This window comes from Eleutherodactylus coqui, chromosome 6 (assembly GCF_035609145.1).
Source record: "Eleutherodactylus coqui strain aEleCoq1 chromosome 6, aEleCoq1.hap1, whole genome shotgun sequence".
NCBI classification, from domain to species: domain Eukaryota; kingdom Metazoa; phylum Chordata; class Amphibia; order Anura; family Eleutherodactylidae; genus Eleutherodactylus; species Eleutherodactylus coqui.
The window spans coordinates 231,572,764-231,587,264 of NC_089842.1; the positions used below are offsets into that span (position 1 = coordinate 231,572,764).

At 45.9% G+C, this 14,501-nt stretch overlaps 1 protein-coding gene across 1 annotated transcript in view; it reads left to right on the forward strand.

Annotated features, from left to right (window-relative positions):
• The first annotated feature begins 1,823 nt into the window (after window positions 1-1,823).
• Window positions 1,824-14,501, forward strand: part of LOC136571867 (scavenger receptor cysteine-rich type 1 protein M130-like) — a 167,450-nt gene continuing 154,772 nt past the window's right edge. The window contains exons 1-2 of the mRNA XM_066572485.1: window positions 1,824-1,887; window positions 2,438-2,743. Of these exons, the coding sequence (XP_066428582.1) occupies window positions 1,824-1,887; window positions 2,438-2,743 (370 nt within the window). The remainder of the gene's footprint in view (window positions 1,888-2,437; window positions 2,744-14,501) is intronic.

Consider the following 14,501-nt stretch of genomic DNA (forward strand, 5'->3'; position numbering starts at 1 on the left):
GGTTTATTTTTTCATTATTTAACTGCTGCAGCTCTATCAAGCTGTGGATTTGTTTGTTGGTAAGCTGTCACTGCAGCACTGTTAAATTCCCAATTTCTTTATATGTATTTAGTAGTGGCTTCATTGAGCTGTCTTCTTCTGATCACATCAGTAAATCTAGGTTGGCGTTTTTTAGCAGTTTTTCCAGAATTGGAAGTACTTTCAAAGTAAGGAATGGAGAGTGTGTTCGAAAAAACTTCATAAGGCGGGTAAACATGAAAATGTCAGTTAGAAAGATCTTGCAAAGAAGTAAAACACAGTCTATTTATGAGATTCCCTTCAACTTTGAACTTTCCATACAACTTTCCCTTGTAATAGACATCAAACACTGACCTAAATATTTGCCCCGCTGCTACGAATTCGCTCAAAGTGTGAGGTCACAATATATCAGCAAAATAGTAAGCAGAACTGTTATAATTATTCTCATCACTATCATGAGATAACATTTTGAAATCATCCCAGTGATTCACCATGTGCTCCAATATCTCCTCACATACCTCTCTGGCCATGATTTGAGTATAGTACAAAGTATATGATATTTCTCTGAACGGGCAAGCACCAACACCAATGATAAGAACGATGGTATGAGGCACCATTGTGTCGTTTATGTTTAAAACTTCAAGAACCAGTGTAAATGAAATATATGAAAGCTGTCTAAAATAAAATCTGTCTCTGTTGCCCATAGCAATCAATCACTCTACAGCTTTTATTTAACCTCAGCAGTATAAGAAATAAAAAGGCTGTGCTGTGATTGGTTACTATACTACTGAGGTATGATTAAATCTGTGCTCTGATTGGTTGCTATGGGCAGCAAAGATAGTTATTCTTTTAGTTTTTATAAGGGTGTGGTGCCCACAGCAACCAATCACAGTGCAGCTTTTATTTCTTATGCTGCTGAGGTAAAGTTAAAGCTGTGCTGTGATTGGTTGCTGCACTGCTGAGGTAAAGTGAAAGATATGCTATGATTGGTTGCTAAGTGCAACAAAGAATTTTTTCTTTTAGGCTGCATTCACAAGAACGTATATCGGCTCGGTTTTCACGCCGAGCCGATATACATCCTCCAAATCTGCAGGGGGGGGGGGCTGGAAGAGCCAGGAGCAGGAACTGAGCTCCCGCCCCCTCTCTGCCTCCTCTCCACCCCTCTGCACTATTTGCAATGAGAGGAGTTGGGATGGGGCAGGGCTAAGTGGCAAGAATTAACCCCGCCCCCACCCCACCTCTCCCTATTGCAAATAGTGCAGGGGGGCGGAGAGGAGGCAGAGAGGGGGCGGGAGCTCAGTTCCTGCTCCTGGCTCTTCCAGGCTCCCCCCCTGCAGATGAAGAGGAGGTATATCGGCTCGGCGTGAAAGCCGATATACGTTCTTGTAAATGCAGCCTTAGACAGCTTTTCATAAGCGTGTGGTGCCAGCCTTCTTCTTTTCATGGCGCACCCTGTATTATCAGTCACACATGTATGTAAATAGATTTTATTTGTTACCCCACTACAGTCATCTTCTCCTCATTCTAAAATAGTTGATAACAGGCAGCAATAGAAGCATTTACCATGAGGAGATATGGGAGCCTGTGGTACATCACTGGGATAATTTCGCCATTTAATTTCATGACAGTGATGGGAATAATTATAACAGTTTGGCCCTTTGCACACTGGCGGAAATTCCGTGGTGCGGTTTCCCGCAGAATTTCCGCCCGTGGAAGGTGCCATAGGATTACATTAGAAAACGCAATCCTAGGCAGACGGCCGTGATTTGTCTGTGCGAAATCACGTGCAGAAAACAAATTGCGGCATGCTCTATTTCTGTGCGGGGCTCGCAGAAAGATCACATGAAATATCTGGAGCCGCGGGAGCAGGTGAGTGCCGCGCTAGTCTCTGCAGGGGCTCGGGTCAGGTCCCGCTGCGAGAATTCTCGCAGTCGGATCCAACCAGGCTGTCTGCAGGCGGCCTTCTGCTGACTATTTTATTGAAATGTTGTGACCTCACACTTATGGCGGTTTATGCAATTTAGTAGCAGTCAAGAAAATATTTAGGTCAGTGTTTTCGACAATTGTTAAAGTATGTGTTTAATTGTTTGTTCAACAGAATATTTTTGCCAAGTTTCAATTTCATAGGTGAATTAAATATTGTTTTCTTTTACAAGTTTTGATCCCTCTTTCACCCCTCTTAGGGGTTGAATTTCGAAACAGCCTTTCTTACAGGATCTTTATGTTATACAAAGAAGCTAATATCCAAATGTCATGTTTCAAATTTTAGTAGTTTCGGCTCTAAGTTGATGAATTAGTCAGTCACTCAGTCAGTCAGGACATTTAATTTTATTTATACAGATAACATATAAAGCACAACATTATTTAGTTATTCCTCAATCTGAAATAGTTCATTGAGATTTGATTTATAATTATTTAGGTCACAGAGAATACCGATTAGTTAACGGGCCTCATCGATGTTCGGGCTATTTAGAAATAAGAGATGGTGATACCTGGGGATCTGTTTGTGAGATTGATGAAGAGCTAAAAGCAGCCAAGGTCATCTGTAGTGAGCTGAAATGTGGAGAAGCCGTGCCAACATTACTGAACTACACAAGAAGACCAGGACCAATATGGAGAGAGCAAATCCATTGTTCTGGTCATGAGTCCAGCCTATATGGCTGTTTAAGACATGATGTAGAAGGAAACTGCACCAAACAAAATCCCCCTGCTATTGAATGTGAAGGTATGTGATACTTATATGTACGATTCTCATTCATGTAACATCATTAATGTTGTGAATTTTATAAATCAACTGCTGGGAACACTGGAGCGTCTGTGCAGGGTTTCTAGGCTATTTTAGAGGGAAGTACGGCTTTCTTTTTTATTTTATAACATTTGTGCTTCTTTCTCTTTCAAACTACCCGACAAGTTCTTTACCCGCCCTGCAGTTTACCCTGAACAGAGCTTGTTCTACAGGAAAAGGACATTACAGTTTTGGATGAACTGAGCTTTTCCTAATTCACATTGCCATAGCTCCAGTTCTATCAGTGCTACCAACATGCCTTTGCTGTCATTTTAAAGCCAATAAGCATCTCTGTAGCGCTGATAAAATCAAAGCAACAGCCTTTTGATGTGGGGTCAGGAATGGTGCATTTACAGCTGGGGTGTGGGGCAACAGCAAAGGAGCAGGCTGTAGATAACATTTGTGCTGATCCCATTTGTACTCCTGTCCCAGCATATTTTTTTCTACTTCATCTTAACCCCCCCCCCCCCATACATACACACACCTTACCAATTAGAGAGCTTGTTTGCTCTTTTATTGTCTTTTTTTCTCTAAAAAAATACTGAACAGATAGGTGCTTGCTCATCCAATTACTTCTTTATGCTGATTTAACCCCACAAATGCCACAGTCATTGCTCACTGTGGTAACTACATTTTTGTATAGAAAAAAAGATTTAAAAATTTTTTCTCCTTAAATAATGCTGTGAATATTTCAAAAATAAAAAGAACAAAAAAGAAAAACGACACATAATTGGTATTGCCACATCCTTAACAACCCATGCTATAAAATATTATTTAATTTATCCAGCACAGAAAATTCCACTCATAAATACATAAAAAAAATGCAAAAATAGCTTTTTTCTTTTCATAGTACTTCTACAAAACAGAAATAAAAATCAATCAAAAAGTTTTTTATACCTCAAAATGGTGTCAATAAAAACTACAAATCACCTTAAAAAAACAAGAATTAATTAGGCTGCACCAGTTGACCATGAACATCCTCACTCTACTTCATCTCGTGCCAAATCCCCTGCATACTGCAAAGCAGTCCACATGGATCTTTCTAAGGAGCTGTTTGATCATTCAGTCTGATAGATGTAAACAGGGCAGTACAAACACCCAGAGGAAAAGACTAAGGTATTGTATGTACTGATTCACAACTATTTTTTTGAGGGTGGGCCAGTGCGCTGGGTCAGTGCTCATACAAGCAAACTGTACTCAGTACAATGTGGAACCAGAGGCGCCAGCTCTCGATGCTCACTGTTTTATATAGTCTATTCAGAAAAAGGATGACAAGGAACAGAGATTGGAGCTCCAGGAAGATAACTTGCATATTCCCTGTGCATTCTTGGAAGAGAGAAGATTTGCTGTGAGCAGGAAGATTGCTGTATTTAGTCGGGTCTACGTGCTCAGAGGACATCACCAGACCAGAGATTGGAGCTCAAGGAAGGTAATTTGCATATTCCTGGTGCATTCTGGGAATGATGAAAGGTTGCTGTGAGTGGGTAGATTGCTGGGTATAGCCGGGTATAGCTGCTCGGAGGACATTATCAGAAGTTTTAAAATTAGTAGCATCTTATAGGTAATATATCTTCACTTGAGTCTTGACTTTTAGAAGTTTGAAAGTGGACATCACTGGACTACATGGAAGGGGAGAGTAGCCATATGGTGCAATGTAGACTACAGCTGCAATGTATACTTTATATTCACAGACCTACCAGAGGAAAAGCCAAACTTCACCTGCCAGAAATGCAAGCGTTGGAGGAAAAGGTGAAAAGTCTTGAAGAGAGAATAGCTACATTTAAACTAATTAAGGAAGATGAGGTTTTCCTTGACAGAGAAGTAAGTCTTCAAAATGTTGAAGGAAAATAAAGTATCAGTGTACCTGCAGAAGTAGAGAAATGGAAGCATGTGACCCAAATAAGCAGGAAGATCAGAACTCAGCCAGCACCCATACTCCTCAGGAACCAGTACTAGGCTCTGACGGAGAACAATGAAGAGGTACATCAAGAAATGACTTTGCCCACAAAGAACTGTGTAGTAAGTACACAGAGTCCTCTTGTATAGAGAAAAAGAAGTGTTGTTGAGAAGAAGAAAAGAAGAGTGGTGGTTGTGGAAGATATTGAGAGGAACAGAGGTAGCTGTCTGCAGACCTGACATAAAAACCTCATTAGAGGTTTGCTGTCTTCCAGGTACACAAATCAAAGATGTGTCTGATAGCTGATCAAACCTCTTCAGTTCTACAGAACACCACTCATTCCTAATAATACATGTAGGGACAAATGACACTGCAAAAAAGGACATTGCAACTATCTGCAGAGACTCTGAAGACCTCAGCAGGAAGGTGAAGGAACTAAGAGCACAGGTGGTCTTTTCATCCATCCTCCCAGTGAATGGCCATGGAATAAGATGAAATAGGATTCTAGAGGTGAACAACTGGCTGCGTTAATGGTGCCGTCAGCAAAGATTTGGATTTCTACATGATGGAGTGAATTAACTATATGATGGAATGCTTGCTAGAGACAGGTTGCACCTTACAAAGAGTTGGCCTCTTGGGGTCCTCTATCAGATGTGCCGCCCACCCAGATTTGGCTTACCCAGCTCAAACTAAGCTAAAACTAAAATATGGTAAATCATGCAGGAATTAGGTACTGCTACAATTGTGAAGTGGAGAGAGGATATAAGGTCACATAGCTGCAGTTGCAGTTCTATTTTTGCTTCCTCCTCTCTTCCCTTCCTCTCTGGTCAAGAAAAACGAAGTGGACTCATTGGATGGTGTGACATGTCTCCCTCAGGGGAAATTAGAGTCTGCGGCTGTTGGGACCCCTCTGGGGAAGGGGGGGGGGGGGTTAGTTCCTCCATCTTCTGAGCAATCACTATGTATAGGTGAGGTTCTCTAGTAAGCTACAAGAACACTAAATCATTGTACTTTAATGGTTTGGTTCATTATTGTGAGAGATGTGAGTGATAATATTTTTCAAGATGGCGCTGAGGTGCATCTCATTCTCCACTTAATTGTTTAACTAGTTTCTGGTTCATCAACCAAATTGTTTCTCCCTGTTACTAGGGTAGAAACATATACCCTTTCCTAAACACCTATCTTTGAGGGTCTATCCCAAGCTCAGCTTGAATCCACATAACTCCCCTAAACATAGCATGCCCCCCCCCCCCCCCCTCAAACATTTATACCCACCCGAATAGAAAGAACAACATTTTCCACTCTAAACATAAAAGGACTCAATTCACCAAAGAAGCAACATCATGTGATCTGGCTACTGAAAAAGTCAGCTGTTAAAGTAGCTTTCCTTTAGGAAGCACACTTTAAAAGTAACAAAATCGCTATCCTATCAATAAATTACTTTTAACAATTGTATCATAGCTGTAACCCAACGTCAACATCAAAGGGTGTATCTATCGCCATCCACAAGAGTTTCCCTTTCTGTTGTGAGCAGCAATACACAGATGCAGAGGCTTGATTTATTTTCGTGAGAGGTGCAATACACGGAGTACATTACACATTGCCTAACATATACGCCCCTAACACTCATCAAGCCAAATGGCTGATTGATATGCTTAGCAGGTTGAAATCCTTTGCTGTTGGACATATGCTATTAGGAGGAGACTTTAATGTAACTCTAAACCCTTTACTGCACTCGTCAAGGGGCAGGTCCTAGGTTTCGCAGACAACCTTGAAAAGGATACACATAGCCATTCAAGAGTTAAACGTAGTTGACACCTGGTGCTAAAAAAACCCCCCATGAAGAGGGACTATGCCTTCTACTCGACAGTTCACTCCTCCTTTCAGAGGATGGACTACTTTTTTTCATTTTGAATAGGTTGCCTAATTCTGTGTTGCAAGCACAAATTGACAACATCACAGTTTCTGACCATACACCAGTATACACACTATCTTAAATATTCTCCCAAATAATTTCGGGGAGTGGAGATGATGTATAAGTGAGTGCATTCTAAAAGGGGAGGAGACACAGTCGGAGATAAATAAGAGTCTAATAGAATTCTTCTAAATAAATTTTAGAGACCACACCAATTTCCCCATCATATGTTAAACACACAAAGCATATGTGAGAGGTATGTTTATCTCAATAGGCTCTAAAGTTAAAAAAACAAAAAGAAATCGATAATATTTAGAGATGAGCGAGCACTCTTGTCCGAGCTTGATGCTCGTTCGAGCATTAGGGTACTCGAGATGCTCGTTACTCGAGTTGAACACCACGCGGTACTCGAGTCAATTGCATTTCCTTCCCCGCATGTTTAGCGCCATTTCCTAGCCAATAGACATGCGGGGAAGGCAGTACCACTTCCTGCTGTGATGTGCCAGCCCTCTCTCCCACCCCACAGTAGTGAGTGGCTGGGCCGATCCGGTGACCACCGAGTACTTAAAGTGGTCTTGCCCGCGGCTCGCCTCAGACACATGCTGGCAGAGGTTAGGGAAAGTGCTGCTGCTCATTCAGGGATAGTGTTAGCGTAGGTCCTGTCTTCAAGAACCCCAACGTTCCTTCTTAGGGCTACATCTGACTGTGTGCAATATAGTTGTGGCTTGCTGGGAGTAGTATTGCATCAATTTATGTATTATGCATCTAGGCCTGTTCCCAGTCTTTCAGTAATAGCGTTCTCTGCCTGCAGTGCCGTACAACCAGCTATCACCGTGAAATTGCTTTATAATATTTCCTAGCCTACTGCGAACGACTTCATTATACCGTTCTGTGTCTGCAGTGCAAAACACAGAGGGTAGGGACACAGCCACTTCTATAGGGAAAGTTATATACACTATACAGTCCTCCTGATCCTCCGTGCAAAAACTACAAAGCTCCTTCTTAGGGCTACATCTGACCATGTGCATTATCCTTTTGGCTTGTCTGGAGTTGTAGTGCATCCAATTTTGTATTACACATCTAGGCCTGTTCTCAGCCTTTCAGTAATAGTTTTCTCAGGCTGCAGTGCCGTACAACCAGCTCTCACCGTGAAAGTGCACTCAAATATTTCCTATCCTGCTGCAAATGACTTCATTTATAACGTTCTGTTTCTGAAGTGCATTAGACAGAGGTCTCACCGCTAAGCAGTACTGTAATATTACCGGGGCCACTGCAAAGTATTTCAGCTCTGCCGCTGTGCAGAGCATCTCACAATAACCTTTCCTTGGTGGCGTTGAGATAGCTGCAGTTACCAGCACTATCCACTAGCTTTAGAGTCTTCTCCCACTCCACACAGCCGCTATTATCTACAAGTCTCTGCGAGCGGTAAATTACCCCTAGGTATCAGCGCAAGACAGCAGGTTAATTTTTTCAAGTCACAGCATAGAGCCTCCGCTATCTACAAGTCTCTGTGTGCGGTGAATTAAGCCACAGTTGTCAGTGCTGTACAGTGGCGTAATTTATTTGGGCCCTGCTCTATTCTTAATCAGCCATGATGAGGAGTAGGGGTAAGGGTCGAAGACGTGGACATGGACGCGGACGTTCAAGTGGGGGTGTGGGCACTGGCTGAGTTCCTGGTCGTCGTGAATCACAGCCGGCTGCTGCGGGATTAGAAGAGAGGCAAGTTTCTGGGGTACCCAGCTTCATATAACAATGTATGGTTCTGCATGGTAGACCTTTATACTCCCAACCTAGGCACTGCAACTCTGAATCCTCTGGCTGCTCCTCCTCCTTCCTCCCAGCCTCCTCCCTCCATGAAAATGACATATTCTGATGAGCAGGCAGACTCCCAGGAACTGTTCTTGGGTCCCTGCCATGATTGGGAAAAAATGCTTACTCTCTCACCTGAGGAGTTTGTCGTGACCGATGCCCAACCTTTGGAAAGTTCCCGGAGTCTGGGTGATGAGGCTGGGGACTTCCGGCATATGTCTCAAGAGCTTTTTGTGGGTGAGGATGATGATGAGACACAGTTGTCTGTCAGTGAGGTAGTAGTAAGGGCAGTAAGTCCGAGGCAGGAGCGCACAGAGGATTCGGAGGAAGGGCAGCTGGACGATGAGGTGACTGACCCCACCTGGTTTGCTAAGCCTATTAAGGACAGGGCTTCAGAGGGGCAGGCAAGTGCAGCAGCAGGACAGGTTGGAAGAGGCAGTGGAGTGGCCAGGGGTAGAGGCAGGTCCAGAGCGAAGAATCCCCCAACTGTTTCCCAAAGCACCCCCTCGCGGCAAGCCTCCGTGCAGAGGGCTAGGTGTTCAAAGGTGTGGATGTTTTTTAGTGAGAGAGCGGACAACTGACGAACAGTGGTGTGCAACCTGTGTCGCACCAAGATCAGTCGGGGAGCCACCACTACCAGCCTCACCACCACCAGCATGCGCAGGTATATGATGGCCAAGCACCCCACAAGGTGGGACGAAGGCCGTTCACCGCCTCCGGTTTGCACCACTGCCTATTCCCCTGTGCCCCAAACTGCCACACAGATACAATCCCCCTCCCAGGACACAGGCACAAGCGCCTCCCAGCCTGCACCCACACCCTCACCTCCACCATCCTCCACTCCATCCAGCAATGTCTCTCAGCGCAGCGTTCAGCTGTTGCTAACACAAGCGTTGGAGTGAAAGCGTAAATACTCCGCCACCCACCCGCCACGCACAAGCTTTAAACGTGCACATAGCCAAATTAATCAGCCTGGAGATGCTGCGGTACAGGCTTGTGGAAACGGAGGCTTTCAAATACATGATGGCGGCAGTGGTCCCACGCTACTTGATCCCCAGTCGCCACTATTTTTCCTCGTGTGCCGTTCCAGCCCTACACCAGCACGTCTCCCGCAACATAAATCATGCCCTCACCAACGCAGTTACTGGAAAGGTCCACTTAACAACGGGCACGCGGACAAGTACTGGCGGGCAGGGCCACTATATCTCCCTGATGGTACATTGGGTGAATTTGGTGGAGGCTAGGACCGAGTCAGAGCTGCAACCGCTCACGTCCTACCCACACCCAGAATAGCGGGTCCTACCATGGTGCTGGTATCTGCGGCGTTTTATGCCACCTCCTCCAAACCCTCCCCCTCCTCCTCCTCCACCACCTCTACCTCTCAATTAAAAAGTGTGAGTATGTCGCCAGCAGTCGGTAGCGCACGGCAGCACAGCGGTGGGCAAGCGTCAGCAAGCCGTGCTGAAACTAATCAGCTTAGGTGACAAGAGGTACACGGCCCCTGAGCTGTTGCAGGGTCTGACAGAGCAGACCGACCTCTGGCTTTCGCCGCTGAGCCTGCAACCGGACATGGTCGTGTGTGACATTGGCCGGAACCTGGTGGCAGCTCGGCAGCTCGGCAGCCTCACACACTTGCCATGCCTGGTCCACATCTTCAATCTGGTGGTTCAGCGGTGTCTGACCTGCTCGGCAAGGTGTGCCGCGTCTGCGCACATTTCCGCAAGTACAAAACAGACGCTGCCACCCTGAGGACTCTGCAACATCGGTTTCAGCGGCCAGAGCACCGACTGCTGTGCCACGTGCCCACACGCTGGAATTTTGCGCGGCACATGTTTGCCAGGCTGTGCGAGCAGTGTAGAGCAATAGTGGAATACCAACTCCAACATAGGCAGCGGAGTGGTAGTCAGCCTCCGCAATTCTTTACTGAGGAGTGGGCATGGATGGCAGATATCTGCCAGGTCCTCAGAAACTTCCCAGACGAGTCTTCCCAGATGGTGAGCAGCAATGCGGCAATCATTAGCGTTACCATCCCGCTGCTTTGCCTGCTGAGAAGTTCGCTGCAAAGCATAAAGGCCGACGCTTTGCGGTTGGAACAGGAGACAGGGGATGACAGTATGTCGCTTGATAGCCAGATCACACTCATGTCTATATCTCAGCGCGTTTTGGAGGAGGAGGAGGAGGAGGGGGAAGAGACAGCTGGCCATTGCAGAGGGTAACCATGCTGCTTGCCTCTCATCTGTTCAGCGTGTATAGGCTGAAGAGGAGGAGGATCCTGAAAGTCATCTTCTTAGTGAGGACAGCAATGTGTTGCGCAGTGGGACCCTGGCACACATGGCTGACTTCATGTTAGGCTGCCTTTCCCGTGACCCTCGTATTAGATGCATTCTGGCCAACACAAATTACTGTATGTACACCCTTCTTGTCCCACGGTATAAGGAGAACCTTTCCACTCTCATTCCCGAAGGGGAACAAGAGTGATGCAATACCACAGGGCCCTGGTGGAAAAAGTGATGCTAAAGTTCCCATCTGACAGCACTAGTGGCAGAAGACGCAGTTCAGAGGGCCCAGTAGCAGAGGAGGAGCGTGGATCAGGCAGCATGTCCAGCTCAGGCAGAGGAACACTCTCCAAGGCCTTTGCCAGCTTTATGCCTCCCAAGCAAGACTGTGTCACCACTCCCGAGTCAAGGCTGAGTCAGAGGGAGCACTGTAAAAAGATGGTGAGGGAGTACGTAGCCGATGGTACCACCGTCGTCCGTGATGCCTCTTCTGCTCCATACAACTATTGGGTGTCAAAGCTAGACACGTGCCACAAACTTGCACTGAATGCCCTGGAGGTGCTGACTTGCCATGCCACTAGTGTCTTGTCAGAGAGGGTGTTTAGTGCAGCTGGGGGAATCATCACGGATAAGCGTACCCACCTGTCAACTGCCAGTGCCGACATGCTTACACTCATAAAGATGAACAAAGGCTGGATTTCCCCAGACTTCTCCTCTTCACCTGCGGAAAGCAGCGGAACCTAATGATTTTTTTTCGCTGCAACAGGAGAAAAATGCATCCTCTATCACCACAAAAAAGGGGGAGTTAGCTTTGTCAATCACTCTCGGATATTATTACTCCTCCTCCTAAAGCAGCATGTCATCACACTGAACTGCCAATTTTTCTGCAGCCCAAAAGGCTCTGTTTAAAAGTTTTTTTGCAATTTTGCAAAGTTTCAAAAGTATTTATACTTAAACAGAAACCATATTACTGGGGTCCGCCTATACATTTACTACAGAAATGTTACTGGGGTCCACCTATTCTCTTGCTACAGAAATGTTACTGGGGTCCACCTATCCTCCTACTACAGAAATGTTACAGGGGTCCGCCTATACTTTTGCTACAGAAATGTTACAGGGGTCCACCTATTCTCTTGCTACAGAAATGTTACTGGGGTCCGCCTATACTCTTGCTACTGAAACGTTACTGGGGTATGCCTATGCAGTTTCTTCTGAATGGTTTGAAGGGTTCACCTATACTCTTGCTACAGAAATGTTACTGGGGTCCGCCTGTACTCTTGCTACAGAAATGTTACAGGGGTCCTCCTATACCTTTGCTACAGAAATGTTACGGGGGTCCGCCTATGCAGTTTCTACTGAATGGTTTGACGGGTTCGCCTATACTTTTGCTACAGAAATGTTACTAGGGTCCGCCTATACTCTTACTACAGAAATGTTACTGGGGTCTGCCTATACTTTTGCTACAGAAATGTTACTGGGGTCCGCCTATACTTCTGCTACAGAAATGTTACTTGGGTCCGCCTATACTCTTGCTACAGAAATGTTACTGGAGTCTGCCTATACTTTTGCTACAGAAATATTACTGGGGTCCGCCTATGCAGTTTCTACTGAATGGTTTGAGGGGTTCGCCTATACTCTTGCTACAGAAATTTTACAGGCGTCTGCCTATACTCTTGCTATAGAAATGTTACTGGGGTCCGCCTATACTCTTGCTATAGAAATTTTACTGGAGTCTGCCTATGCTGTGGGTGCACAAAGACTTCCTATTGCGGTGTTTTATCTTTCTGGCACAAATACACTGACTGACTTGGGCAGAAATGTGGGCCAAGGCCGAGGTCCTTGGCAGGGTGAAACTCGACCATGTTTGGGCACTCTGATTTCTTACTGTGTAATACCATCTTTGTGTACCCACAGCATAGGCGAACCCAAGGAACTCAAAGACTTCCCATTGCGGTGTTGAGCTATCTGACACCTACACAGAATGAAGTGTGTTGGGACACATGGATTTCCCATAGCTATTTAAATCACGGCACCTTGGGTCACACAAGGCAGAGGCTGGAAGTGAGCCTGACCCTGGGCCCGCTCACGTACTTCCCACACAGAGTATTTGCTGCTCCTACCTCAGTCATAGTTTCTCTGCCTTATTATGCCACCTACTCCTCCTGCTTGGGGTCTGGGGATCAGTGTTGGGCAACATGTATTTTCTCTCGTGTTACCACAGTTATCTGAAACTGTGATTTGGGCCAAACAAAAGGAGCGCTACTGCATTCATGAGACGTTCACAGCTGCGCTAGCATCCGAGTCCGGTTTATGCCCATGATTAATGAGGATGTGAGATAAGGCCGAGGTCCTTAGCAGGGTGAAACTGCTTTGTTTGGGCGCTCTGATTTCTTTATGTGTTATATTTTCCTTGGGTTCCAGAGGCTCGCCTATGCTGTGGGTGCACAAAGATTTCCCATTGCGGTGTTTACCTGTCTGGCACAAATACACTGACTGACTAGGACAGAAATGAGCCGAGGCCGAAGGTCCTTGGTGGGGTGAAACTCTGCCATGTTTGGGCACTCTGATTTCTTCCTGTGTAATACCATCTTTGTGCACCGACAGCATAGGCGAGCCCAAGGAACTCAAAGACTTCCCATTGTGGTGTTGAGCTATTTGATACCTATACAAAATGAATTGTGTGAGGACACATGGATTTCCCATTGCTATGTAACTCACGGCACCTTGGGTCACACAAGGTAGAAGCTGGGATTGAGCCTGACCCTGGGCCCGCTCACGTGCTTCCCACACAAAGTATTGCTGCATTGTGGAGATGTGTACAAGTGCTGGCACCTGAGTCCCCTTTATGTCTACATTTGCGGCTCTTGACAATTTTGTGACAGAGGTGGCATGGGATTGGAATAATGATTGTACGTCAATTTATCATCCATTCTCAACAGCATTGTGGGCTATCGCCCACACTTTCAAAGAGAGTCGCTGCCTGGCCCAGCCAACCCTCTGTTGTGTGTGCCTCCAGTTCCTCTTCATCCAGTACGCACTTATAAATAGACATGAGGGTGGTGTGGCTATGAAGTGAGCGTGTGGCATGAGGACAGCTGAATGCTGCACAGTAAAAATTTTGGGTGCGCTGTGGACGCAGGGTCGGGTGGGGGGGGGTTGGAATGCCAGCATGTAACCCAGGAGAAGATGCAGCGGTGTCACCCGCAGGCAGTGATTGTCCTTGGTTGCAGGTAGTGTGGTGCTTAGCTAATATGTGCCAGCGCGTGTGCCTTGCTAATGAGGGTTTGTCCAAAGTAAATTGTTAGGGGGGTGACGCCAGACTCTTGCCCCCATTTTGGCTTAATAGTGGGACCTGGGAGCCTCAGATGCAGCCATACTTGTTGCCACTGCCCTTCCCTATCCATTTCTGTGGTGTTTCCATGACTTTCTGATGTTTTCTGCTGTTTGACAAGTCATCACCTATGCGGAGCATCGGTCCCATACAAAAATGCTCGAGTCGCCCATTGACTTCAATGGGGTTCATTACTCGAAACGAGCTCTCGAGCGTTACGAAAAGTTTGACCCGAGCATTTTGGTGCTCGCTCATCTCTAATCTTAATGCATAATGGGGCCCAAACCGAAAGCTGCAGACAGTGGTTTTCAGAACAGGCATATTGCTTTAAGGTGATTTAGGCCCCATTGCACACTTGTACAGCCATTGAGCGGCCAAAGGATGGAGAACCCCCAGAAATGACCCCATTTTGAAACCTAGACCCCTTAAGAAATGCATCTAGGAGTGAACTGCGTATTTTGACCCCACAA